This window comes from Rhinoderma darwinii, chromosome 12, assembly GCF_050947455.1.
Source record: "Rhinoderma darwinii isolate aRhiDar2 chromosome 12, aRhiDar2.hap1, whole genome shotgun sequence".
In the NCBI taxonomy this organism is placed as follows: domain Eukaryota; kingdom Metazoa; phylum Chordata; class Amphibia; order Anura; family Rhinodermatidae; genus Rhinoderma; species Rhinoderma darwinii.
The window spans coordinates 81596091-81609548 of NC_134698.1; the positions used below are offsets into that span (position 1 = coordinate 81596091).

The 13458-nt window shown below is 47.1% G+C and overlaps 1 protein-coding gene across 3 annotated transcripts in view; it reads left to right on the top strand.

Annotated features, from left to right (window-relative positions):
• Positions 1 to 13458, top strand: part of SYNE3 (spectrin repeat containing nuclear envelope family member 3) — an 80059-nt gene that overhangs the window by 51630 nt on the left and 14971 nt on the right. For 2 of the 3 annotated variants that reach the window (XM_075844293.1, XM_075844294.1), the window contains exons 18-24: positions 643 to 726; positions 1278 to 1379; positions 1933 to 2016; positions 2206 to 2295; positions 2396 to 2476; positions 2563 to 2707; positions 6962 to 7096. In XM_075844293.1, the coding sequence (XP_075700408.1) occupies positions 643 to 726; positions 1278 to 1379; positions 1933 to 2016; positions 2206 to 2295; positions 2396 to 2476; positions 2563 to 2707; positions 6962 to 7096 (721 nt within the window). Of the gene's footprint in view, positions 1 to 642; positions 727 to 1277; positions 1380 to 1932; positions 2017 to 2205; positions 2296 to 2395; positions 2477 to 2562; positions 2708 to 4192; positions 4272 to 6961; positions 7097 to 13458 lie in introns of those variants that run through there. The other variant, XM_075844295.1, reaches the window with a different exon arrangement.

The window sequence follows — 13458 nt, forward strand, 5'->3', positions numbered from 1 at the left end:
TTTTATATCATATAAAGTACTGTAATGTTCTATAATATACAATAATAAAACAATGTAACAAGATGTAATGTAATGTTACAAAATCTAAAGCAGCTTTATCAAATATAAGTTACTGTAATGTTATAATATACAATGAAATATAATGTAATAAGTAAAATATATTGTAATATAAAATAGAATGTAGCTCTATGTAATAAAGTACTGGAATGTAACATTACAAACAGAGGATACAATATATGACTTATTATATTATATATCATTACATTGTTACATGACAGTATATTATATAATACAATGAAATATAATGTAACATGATATAATGATAGGGGATACAATATATGACTTATATTATATGTTTGGCAGAAGCTCCGGCTCTGGTAAAGGAACCAGTTCTCTGGGGAGGTCAATAAAATCAAGAACCAAAGGGTCCGGGTCAGTCATGTGGGGGGGGTCAGTCACGTGGGGGGCGGGGTCAGTCATGTGGGGGGGGTCAGTCACGTGGGGGGCGGGGTCAGTCATGTGGGGGGGGTCATTCATTATCATGTAGTTATAATAACCCCACAGAACAATATAAAGACCTGTAAATATCTGCACCGGAATCTCCTCTGGTTTTGAGTTCTTGAACTTCCTCGTGTCCTTCAGCGTTGGCCGCAGATCCTACGAATTCAGAGTAATCGACCACGGAGACGCGAGTCAAGAAGATGAAAAATCTGAAAGGCCGGACAGGTACAAAAACTATTCAGTCCAATTAATTTGCCGTTACTTGATTTATCAACAATTCTGGATAATTAAAGACCTACAATGAATGCAATCTTTTGTTCCCTGCTATCAGCCATGTCAGGCTGGACATCGGCTAGGGGTCCCTTTACACCGGCCAATCAACAAAACACGTCACTGACCGGCGCTCGTTTGCTCCAATCACTCGTCATACATTTCTATCGTGTCAGCAGCGCGCCTCCGTGTACGCAGGGGCGTTTGCTGCCGATAACCATAATATTTTGTGCTGCATAAACGATACGAGCAGCAGAGGAACGAGCGTCATCGGCAGAATGTTGCGCTGTTTTACACAGGTCAGTGATCGGGAACGGGCGTTCATATAAACACTCGTTTCTCCAACCATTGGCCCGTGTAAAAGGGTCTTAACTGTGATACCTCCATATGCCAAAGCAGACAACCCAGTGTCAGGCAGCTGCTGCTAAAGCTGGTAAATCCAGTCTGAGATATTGTGTGAATGTACTAAATCTGATATTTCAATATCAATTCTCTATATTTTTCAGTGCGGATATTGATGATCATTCATTCAGAAGTATAGGAAACGCCGACAGTAGCAAAAATTTTTCCAGCGGCCGAGAATTTGGACAGGTTGGAAATAGAGGAAGGTAATGATAAAAATTATTTATGAAGCAAAGGTAAAAATCTATTTAAATAAATATACTTTTCCTCTTCTGCAAGTTTGGATAGTAGGTCAAGTATTTTCCAAAATCACCCCCTCAAACCCTAAAAACGATGTTGAATTATTATTAGTTGTGGGGGTGCAGAAGGCGCGGTGAACATCGGACTGCTTGTCAACCACACGTGAGGTCAATGAGTAATGTCCCTGTCATATGATGTAATCTGTGGGGTCAAGGAGCTCAGATCCCCACTGATTCCTGAGTAGAAGGGACCTACATGCTCTATAGGGCACCTACAAAGGTCGGAGATTTGTGTGAAAACTTCAGACTTTCTGGAAGGGGTCAGATGTTCTATAAAGTATCGTGAGCGGGTCCTCGTTTATGGATCGCCAGCTACAACATGACATTTCTGTAACTGGTCAGAAAATGATTTCAAGGTGGATTTCCCCTTTAAGATCTGTGGCTGGTGAGCTCAGTGTCTGTCTGCAGCTGTAAAGCTTCTGCATTATATGTTCTAATTCAGATCTATCTTTATCGTCAGTGGTAACCAAGAAGTTAATGGACTAGTTAGTGATTCTGGGGAAGGTGACTCCCGAGGACATGAACTAAATAGCGGCTCGGTCAGGTAAATGGTCTTTACAGATAATTATCCCTATAGTATAAACTGTTGTGGGGAATATTTCTAATTATACCCCATTCCAGGTATTTTGGATCTGTAGTTTATGGGGTCCAGAGATCTTTTGGGATTAATATCTTTTTATTTATGTTTTGTGGTTACATTGTAACAAACTCCAAATATTCTGTTCTTACTCAGGTTTTCCAGTCCGGGCCGTAGAACGAGTCCTTCTCATACATCAAAGTCTAAGAAGAGTCCAGCAGTGGTCAGAGGAGACTGGACATCCAGGTTACTATACTGGTCTACACTGGTCTATGTCTGCTGGTTCTCGTGGATGAGATGCAGTCATGACCTGAGATTTTTCACTTTTCCCATAATCCCCCCGCAGGCGCAGCCTTCATGAAGAAGACGAGGTTCACCCCAGAGCAGGATTTCAGATTACCCCAGACAGACAACCGATCCCTTCTGGGTAAGTAAAGAACCCGCGTTGTATCGGCAGATTATTCCTACATATACGAGAATCACGAGATTTATAGCGACGTCTCCGCTGGAAAGTTTTGTTGCAGAAGGGAATATAAAAGAGAAAGGAAAATGTTCCAATAATCCCGGCACATCCAGGAGGGGTCAGAAGTTTGTGTCCCTCGCCGAGTCCGTAGACATTGTGGATTCTCCCAGTGCCCACAGAGTCAGAGGGAATAAGGTAATTACTTATATAATGGACCAAGAATGATTTCTGGGGTACAGGATAATGACACGCTGACACTTGGGGTACAGGATAATGACACGCTGACACTTGGGGTACAGGATAATGACACGCTGACACTTGGGGTACAGGATAATGACACGCTGACACTTGGGGTACAGGATAATGACACGCTGACACTTGGGGTACAGGATAATGACATTCTGACACTTGGGGTCCAGGATAATGACACGCTGACACTTGGGGTACAGGCACTGGCGTAGCTATAGGGGTCGCAGCGGTCGCAATTGCGACCGGGCCCCGAAGCCAGGGGGGCCCACGGCCCCCCGCACCACATCAATAAAAAGTTACTATAGTAACTCGGGCCGCGGGCCCCTGTTACTATAGTAACATACTTTACTTACCTTCCTGGTTCCGGATCGCAGCGGAGGTCCTGATGTCAGGCGCTGTGCGCAGCGCATGACGTCACAGCGCTATGCCGCCGCGCACAGCATCGAGACTACAGAACTCCCGCCGCGGCCGAAGAGGAAGGTAAGCTTAGCCCTGACTGGCGGGGTCCTACTCCCGGGACCCGCCAATCAGCTGTTTTGAAGGGGCCGCAGCACTCGTACGAGAGCTGCTCCCCTTCATTCCGGTCACACTGTGAATCGGTGTCGGCGATTCACAGTGTGAGCAAGTAGTGAAATGAAGGGGAGAAGCTCTCGTACGAGTGCTGCGTCCCCTTCAAAACAGCTGATTTGCGGGTCCCGGGCGACACATCAGCTATTGATGGCCTATCCTGAGGATAGGCCATCAATGTTTAGGGACTGCACAACCCCTAAGCCTACGATGTAGCAGGCTTAGGGGGCCCATGAGACAGGATCACAGATTGTGTGATCCTGTCTGCTGGGCCCTTTATCTAAGCCAATCACATGGTAGGCTTAGATACATGGCCCATGTGTGATCCTGTCTGCTGGGCCCTGTATCTAAGCCTACCACACTAGGTTTAGATACAGGGCCCCAGCACACAGTAATCTTATACTGTATAAGATTACTGTCTGCTGGACCCTGTATCTAAGCCTACGTTGTGGTAGGCTTAGATACAGGGTCCCACAGACAGTATCACACATGGGCCCTGTATCTAAGCCTTAGGGTATGTGCACAGACACTAATTACGTCCGTAATTGACGGACGTATTTCGGCCGCAAGTCCCGGACCGAACACAGTGCAGGGAGCCGGGCTCCTAGCATCATACTTATGTACGACGCTAGGAGTCCCTGCCTCGCTGCAGGACAACTGTCCCGTAGTGTAATCATGTTTTCAGTACGGGACAGTTGTCCTGCTAGCATCGTACATAAGTGCGACGCTAGGAGCCCGGCTCCTTGCACTGTGTTCGGTCCGGTACTTGCGGCCGAAATACGTCCGTCAATTACGGACGTAATTAGTGTGTGTGCACATACCCTAACACGTGTTACTAATCATTTTTTGTGTGTTTTCTTACAGGTTCGGTCATGGACTACAGGGATTCCAGGACTACTTCGATGACAGCTTTTTTTTTTATTAATAAAATGGTTAATGAGGGTTGTGTGTTTTTATTTTTTTATTTCAATAAAATATTTTTTCTATGTCTTTGTGTTTTTTTTTAAACTTTATTATCACCGCCTTAGTAATGGCCGCCGGCTGATTGACAGCATCCATTACTAAGGCGGGGCTTAGTGTTAGCCGATGCAGAGGCTAACACTAACCCCCTTTATTACCCCGGCACCCAGGGGTGCTGGGAAGAGCCGGGTACGATCCAGTACTTGACCATTTGTAGTGATGGTCGGCCACTGGGGTGGTCGCAGGCTGGTATCAGGAGGGGAAAGGCCAGATACAGTGGCCCCTACTACCCTGGTGATGCTAGGCTGCTGCTGCTTTATTGTATCTGGCTGGTTATGAAAAATGGGGGGGACCCCACGTCATTTAAAAAAAAATAAAAAATTGGAAAGAACGATGTCGGGTCCCCCCCAATTTTCATAACCAGCCAGATACAACACAGCAGCAGCAGGAAGCATTACAAGGGTGGGAAGGGCCACTGTTTTTGGCCTTCCCCAGCCTAATACTACCAGCCTGCGGCCACCCCGGTGCCTGCCCGTCACTACAGATGGTCGGGTACTGGTTCGTACCCGGCTCTTCCCAGTACTCCTGGTGGCGGTGGGTACCGGGGTAATAATGGGGGTTAGTGTTGGCCTCTGCACCGGCTAACATTAAGCCCCGCCTTAGTAATGGAGGTTGTCAATCAGCCGGCGGCCATTACTAAGGCGGTGATAATAAAGTTTAAAAAGATACAAGCACATAGAAAAAATATTTTATTGAAATAAAAAAACAACCCTCATTAACCATTTTATTGAGAATAAAAAAAACGCCGTCATTGAAGTCCTCGTATCCGAAGTCAAACAACCGAACCTGTAAACAAACACACAAAAATAATCAGTAACACATAAAGAAGCAAAATTATTATTCTTACCTTTCCTGGGTCCAGCGCTGGAGCCGCAATGTCAGCGAGCTGGGCCCTGTATCTAATACTATCATGTGTGATACAGTCTGCTGAGCTGTGTATCTAATCCAATCATGTGTGATACTGTCTGCTGGGCCCTGTATCTAATCGTATCTTGTGTGATACTGTCTTCTGGGCCCTATATCTAATCCGATCATGTGTGATACTGTCTGCTGAGCCACTGTATCTAATCCTATCATGTGTGATACTGCCTTCTGAGCCACTGTATCTAATCCTATCATGTGTGGTACTGTCTGCTGAGCCACTGTATCTAATCCTATCATGTGTGATACTGTCTGCTGGGCCACTGTATCTAATCCTATCATGTGTGATACTGCCTTCTGAGCCACTGTATCTAATCCTATCATGTGTGGTACTGTCTGCTGAGCCACTGTATCTAATCCTATCATGTGTGATACTGTCTGCTGGGCCACTGTATCTAATCCTATCATGTGTGATACTGCCTTCTGAGCCACTGTATCTAATCCTATCATGTGTGATACTGCCTTCTGAGCCACTGTATCTAATCCTATCATGTGTGGTACTGTCTGCTGAGCCACTGTATCTAATCCTATCATGTGTGATACTGTCTGCTGAGCCACTGTATCTAATCCTATCATGTGTGATACTGTCTGCTGAGCCACTGTATCTAATCCTATCATGTGTGATACTGCCTTCTGAGCCACTATCTAATCCTATCATGTGTGATACTGTCTGCTGAGCCAATGTATCTAATCCTATCCATAGTTTATAGGGTCGTAGTGCTATAGATATGCTATGCTGTCTCATATACACACTTTTTTTGGGGCGGACACATATGTATTGGGGCTATTTCCCTGACATTTTAAGCCCTGAGGGTATGTTCACACGGCAGCGTCTGTTATGGCTGAAATTACGGTGCTGTTTTCAGGAGAAAACAGCACCGTAATTTCAGCCGTAATGGCATGTGCAGGCGTCTTTTGCTGCTTCCATTACGGAAGTAATTGAAGCTGGTTTTCCATGGAGTCCATGGAAAACGGCTCTATTTACGTCTGAAGAAGTGACAGGCACTTTTTTGACGCGGGCGTCTTTTTTACGCGCCGCCTTTTGACAGCGGCGCGTAAAAAAAATGACCGTCGGCACAGAACATCGTAAGACCCATTCAAATGAATGGGCAGATGTTTGCCGACGCTTTTGAGCCGCATTTTCGGACGTAATTCAATGCTAAAACGCCCGAATTACGACCGTAAATAGTGTGTGTGAACCCAGCCTTCGTGACGCCCCCGGCTGCTAGTGCTGCATTGTTGGGTCACTTAGGAGACCCAGCGATGCAGCTGAAAGCTGCGGACCGTCGGCCATGAGAAGTTTGCGGGGGGGGGGGGGCCCAGTAAGAATTTTTGCATTGGGGCCCATGAGCCTCTAGCTACGCCCCTGGGTACAGGATAATGACACGCTGACACTTGGGGTACAGGATAATGAAAAACTGACACTTGGGGGACACTGTCACTTGGGGGGCCTCATGATGACACTGACACTTGGGGTGTAAGAATGACACTTGAACAGGATAATGAGGGTACATAACAGACTTGGGATGCAGGACAATGATACACTGACACTTGGGATGCAGAACAATGACACTATGGGTACAAAACAATGATACAGACAGTGTCATTATCTTGTACCCCAAGTGTCAGTGTGTCATTCTGTACCCCGAGGTACATTGAATATTAGGGGTCACCGCTGTTTTCTTGCTCCAGGCAGGTGACGATCACATGAAGCTGCTGCTGGAGTTTGAGCAGTGGCTGCAGACAGAAAGTTCAAAACTGAACAGGATTTGTGCATCTCGCGTCTCTGGCAGCGACGGAATAAGAACGCGGCAGAGTCATCTACAGGTATAAATTACAGAGCCCAGGTCTACAATGCTCATCACCACCGCTAATACCTCCGGATCCTACTGTTTACTGCAGCTCCGTTTTGGGGCCGGATATGTGATGTGACTGCAAGAAATTTTTAATTTAACAGAATGCTCAGAGGTTTTGATAAAATAACGTCTCTGTGATCAGAGATGCTTTTTCTTAACGTACATTATACAGTTTACATACATTACATTACTTATCCTGTACTGATCCTGAGTTACATCCTGTGTTATACTCCAGAGCTGCACTCACTATTCTGCTGGTGGAGTCACTGTGTTCATACATTACATTACTTATCCTGTACTGATCCTGAGTTACATCCTGTATTATACTCCAGAGCTGCACTCACTATTCTGCTGGTGGAGTCACTGTGTACATACATTACATTACTTATCCTGTACTGATCCTGAGTTACATCCTGTGTTATACTCCAGAGCTGCACTCACTATTCTGCTGGTGGAGTCACTGTGTACATTACATTACTTATCCTGTACTGATCCTGAGTTACATCCTGTGTTATACTCCAGAGCTGCACTCACTATTCTGCTGGTGGGGTCACTGTGTACATACATTACATTACTTATCCTGTACTGATCCTGAGTTATATCCTGTATTATACTCCAGAGCTGCACTCACTATTCTGCTGGTGGAGTCACTGTGTACATACATTACATTACTTATCCTGTACTGATCCTGAGTTACATCCTGTATTATACTCCAGAGCTGCACTCACTAGTCTGCTGGTGGAGTCACTGTGTACATACATTACATTACTTATCCTGTACTGATCCTGAGTTATATCCTGTATTATACTCCAGAGCTGCACTCACTATTCTGCTGGTGGAGTCACTGTGTACATACATTACATTACTTATCCTGTACTGATCCTGAGTTACATCCTGTATTATACTCCAGAGCTGCACTCTCTATTCTGCTGGTGGAGTCACTGTGTACATACATTACATTACTTATCCTGTACTGATCCTGAGTTACATCCTGTATTATACTCCAGAGCTGCACTCACTATTCTGCTGGTGGAGTCACTGTGTACATACATTACATTACTTATCCTGTACTGATCCTGAGTTACATCCTGTATTATACTCCAGAGCTGCACTCACTATTCTGCTGGTGGAGTCACTGTGTACATTACATTACTTATCCTGTACTGATCCTGAGTTACATCCTGTATCTCTTTATTTTATATAAATTTACAAAACATAAACTGAAAAACAAATACATAACTAATTCCATATAACCAAAAAGTCACAACCCAATTCTTATAAACAAATTTTCTTATATACATCTCAGTATATGAGAAGAGAAAACTATACCAGACCCGGCCACATACACCCCACTCTTATATACTTACATCTACACTTCATCCGAAGCTAAACAATAGCTAGAATATATACAAACATCATATAAACGTCATCAAAAGTACTAACAGAAAATCCCCCGACCCGCGTCAACCAAGGGCCTAAAGAAACAACATAATAATGATGATAATAATAATAATCAAACAACATAATAATAACAAATAAAATAATAATAATAATAATAATAATAACAAAAACAATCCAAAATATAATAATACTAATCCCAATTTTTTTTTTTTTTTTTTTATATTTTTTTTTTAATTTTTTTTTATTTTTATTTTTTTTTAATCACACTATACACATCCTGACTTTCCTTAACCTTACCCTTCTTACCTAAACTCCACCACCCCAGCCAGCATCTCGCCTCATGTCCTCTCACGTCCGCATAGTCCAGATGCTGGCCCCCACCACCACACCCAACACCCCAGCCCAGCCCCCCGCCCCATGTCCTCCCATGTCCGCATAGTCCGGGGCTGGGTCAGGCAAACCCCCCCCCCCCCCCCCCCGACCCCTCCCAACCTATCTATTAACCCCCTTAAGTCTATCCCTATTCTAACAACATTTTTACAATATAATACAATACACATCACCAACTTGTCCAAATACCAAACCATATACAAAATACACCGTACCCGAAAGCACCAAGTTCGGTCGCTTGTAAACCTTTTTCCTGCCATTTCAATCCTAAACAAAACAAAAATCTTCCTGTGCTTACCTAGCCCATCACCAGATAGAGAGAAGGGAAAGCCCCCCCCCAGCACCCCCCCAGAGGCCAAGGTACCACGTCCACCGCTGCACCCTCCCTATCGCTTGCCCTATCTCCTTACCCTATTACTAGCCCTTTCTTGACCCTATTGAAAGCTGACCCTATGCTGACCCTCACCTTTCCCTTATTCCGAGCCCTATCGCTATATTTTTTTTTTTTTTTGGTGCCTCAGCGGAACGCAGACCCCCACCTCCAGTTGAGCACCGGTGACGACCCCCCCCCTCCCTCATGAAGGCAGACACATTAAGGCACCCAAAAGGAAAAGCCCCTCCAAAGACGAGAGGCTTTGGATTCTCCCAATCTGCCAACCTCCAAAGAATGCACCTTCACCAGGTCACCCATGATATTGCTAACAACCTCATCCACTAGGAGGATTTTCTTCTGGGTAGAAACTAGACATCGTGCATTCCACATAAAGTGCCTGACCACTATACTGACTAGAAACAAGGTGCAATGGTCCCTACCACCGAGGTCTCCGAACACTCCATAGGCCCACCCAGCATAGGAGAGGCTGGTTAGGCCTGGCCAACCAATGGAGGCTCCCACCCTTTTGTATACCTCTGTATTGAAAGGGCAATGAAGCAGGAAATGCTCCATGCTTTCCAGCACTCCGCCGCACTCCTCCCGGGGGCAATCCCGATCATCAGAGCTTCTGCACTTTAGATTGCCCCTCACATACAGTCTCCCATGGAAGCAACGCCAAGCCAGATCCCAAAACTTCTGGGGAATCCTCGCTGAATTTAAAAGTTTTAATCCCACCCCGAGGTCACTACTTGGGCAGTCTTTGAGCGCCAGGGGCTTCTGGAAGTGGGTCATCAGGACCCTCCTGTCAAGAAATTTTCTCGACATGGTCCTGATCTCCCACACCTCCAGACCCCACCGGCGAACAATCTTCAGCGCCAGGGTGGCATAAGCCGGGAGATGTCCGTGAGGTGTACGCAGGTCTTTCACTTGCCCTCCTCTCTCCCATTCCTGGAAGAAAGGCCGAAACCACCCCCTGCAGGAGGATATCCACCAAGGAGCCCTCTCTTGCCAGAGGTTTGCCAGGTTGATCTTAACAAAGGTGTTCACTAGGAACACCACCGGGTTAACCATACCTAACCCGCCTAGTGTCCTTGGTAGGTAAGTAACCTCCCTCTTGATTAGGTTGAGCCTGTTCCCCCATAACAGCTGGAAGAACAGGCTATAGACCCGAGTCCAGAGAGGTTCTGGCAAGATGCACACACTACCCAGGTAAAGCAACATGGGCACCAGGTAGGCCTTGGCCAAGTGAACCCTTTCCCTCAGGGTTAAGGACCAACCCTTCCATTGGTCGACCTTCTGGGCAACTAGATTCAGCCTATCCTCCCAGTTCTTCTTGGGGTAATCACCCGGGCCAAATTCGACTCCTAAGATCTTAGCAGACCCCTGAGGCTCTGGAAGGGTGTCCGGGAGATCAAAACCAGGATCTCCTCCTCCCAGCCAGAGACTTTTGCACTTATCCCGGTTGATCTTGGACCCAGATGCCAACGAGTAACGCTCCACTTCCGACATCACCCACTCTGCCTCCCCTCTCGAGGTGACAAAAATGGAGACGTCGTCTGCGTACGCAACCACCCTCTGAGTGGCCTCCGGCCCCTCCAGGCCGGCCCCGACTCCCGCCAATGGCCCACGATCGATCCTTTTAAGAAAAGGATCAATTGCGAACGCATATAGCAAAGGGCTCAAGGGACAACCCTGGCGGACACCAGACCCAACCTCAAAGGGGGTTCCAACCCAACCGTTCACCAGCGCAAAAGTCTCAGCCCCAGTGTATAAGGTCTGTAGCCAATTGACAAACCCCCCCGGTAGGCCGTACCTCAGAAGGACCGACCAGAGGTACTCGTGGTCCACCCGGTCAAAAGCCTTGGCCTGGTCCAAGGACAGGATGTACCCCTCCCACCGACCAGAATTTCCCTGCTCCACTGCCTCTCTGACACTGAGGACAGCACTAAATGTGCTGCGGCCTGGAACAGAGCAATGCTGGACCGGCGAAAGGAGCCGGGATGCAAACTTCACCAGCCGATTAAACAGCACCTTTGCGAGAACCTTTCTGTCCGTATTGAGCAGCGCTATGGGACGCCAATTCTCAATACGGGTCGAGTCTTTACCCTTCGATAAAACGATCAAGGCCGACCTCCTCATTGACATTGGCAAAGTACCCAAGGAAAGGCACTCATTAAACACCTCAGTCAAGAGGGGAACTAGGGTTCCTTTAAAAGTCTTATAAAACTCGGATGTTAAGCCATCCGGCCCTGGCGATTTTTTGAGGGCAAGCCCATCAATCGCCAATCCAACTTCCTCTTCCTTGATCGAGTCTATCAAAACACCGAGAGAGGGGTCTACCCCTGGCTCAGGGATGGTTTCAGCCAGGAAAGCCGACATCTCGTCTCGGTTTGGATCTTGCTTCCCCAAGAGGTGCGAGTAGAAGGATCTGACGACCTCCAAGATCCCTGATTTGGATCTCTTCAGAGATCCTGTACTATCAATCAGTCCTGTCACAACCTTACGACTCACTGACATCTTACAGTTCCTGTAGGGGTCGGGCGAGCGGTACTTCCCGAAATCCCTCTCAAGAACTAAAGATGTGTGCCTATCATACTGACACCTCCTGAGCAAAGCTTTCACCACGGAGATCTCCTCCCCACTACCCCCGGTTGAGACCAGATGTTCGAGTTTCCCCCTCAGTTCCTGATATAGGCGGTACCTACTCATGGACCTGAGGCTTGAGAGCCTGCGGAAAAATCCTGCCACCCGGACTTTAAACAACTCCCACCACTCAGACGTAGTACCACTGAGATCCAACAAAGGTACCTGGCTCTGAAGAAAATCCTCAAAGGCCTGTCTTATCTCCGCTTCTTCCAAGAGAGTAGAATTCAGCCTCCATATACCTCTTCCCATCTGGAGGGACTCTGCAATGTTCAAAGAGAAAATGATCATACAGTGATCGGAGAACTCCACCTCAACAACGGACACTGGTGAAGAGATGGCTTCCTCCTTCAAGAAAAACCTGTCTATCCTAGACCTACAACTACCTCTACGATAGGTGAAACCCGAGTGGCCTGGGGTATGCCTGATGTGGATATCCACCAGGCGAGCATCGCTAACTATATTTTTTAATGCTACACTATCATAGGTCAATTTTTTATCTCCGGAACCTCCTCTATCTCGGGGCCTCACGACAGTATTGAAGTCCCCTCCAAAGATAACTTGTCGACCTGAAAAAAGGAAAGGCTTAATCCTCATGAAGAGACTTTTACGGTCCCATTTGCTCTGGGGTCCGTATATATTGATTAGTCTTAATTCCTGTCCCCTCATGAGGACATCTAAGATCAAGCACCTCCCCATTTCTAACTCAATCATCCGTCGGCATGTTACCGGTGCGGTGAAAAGGACCGCCACTCCGCTATAGGGCTCAGCCGCAAGAGACCAGTAGGAGGGCCCGCGTCGCCACTCCCTCCTAGATTTAACGACGTCTGCCAAAAGTGACAGCCTGGTCTCCTGCAAAAACAAAATGTCGGCTTCAACTCGGCCAAGAAAATCAAAGGCTGCAAATCTCGCCCTATCTGACTTAATGCTGGCAACGTTAATTGATGCCAGCGTCAACGGAGTGGGTGCCGCCATCATGGATGTTTGAGTTAGACGGCTTTCTTCTTCCCACCCCCTCCTCTATCTGATGAGGACCCCCCTTCTTTGCCTCGCTTCTTGCAAACTGAGGAGTCCATACTCACCACCCTATTCCCATCTTCATCCCCAAGTTCCGGGTCAACCTCCCCCTCTGGGGGCAACGGCCCCTGCAGCAGGGGAGGCTCAACGACTCTAGGGTGCCCTACCATGCCCTCCCTCTTAGTATGAGAGGCTGGAATGTCCACGAGAGCATGGTATCGATCAGTAGAGCGCACCAGGGGGGTACAGGATTTACCTTCCTGGGCCAGGGCGGGGCCAGATGTATTTGGCCCTTGGGTTTTGCCCGGTGTCCCTTTTGCTGTAGGCTGAGTCCTCTCTTCCTCTCCCACACTTTCATAGTGGGAGGACTGAGAGTCCTCAGCCCTCTGCTCCCTTTGGATCCTCCTCATCTCCCCGTTCAATTCGGCCTCCCCAGGGGCATCAGCTTCAGGGGGGGCATCCAGATCCGAATCAGAGGTCGTCCCAGTTTCCTGGAGCGCCCTCCAAAT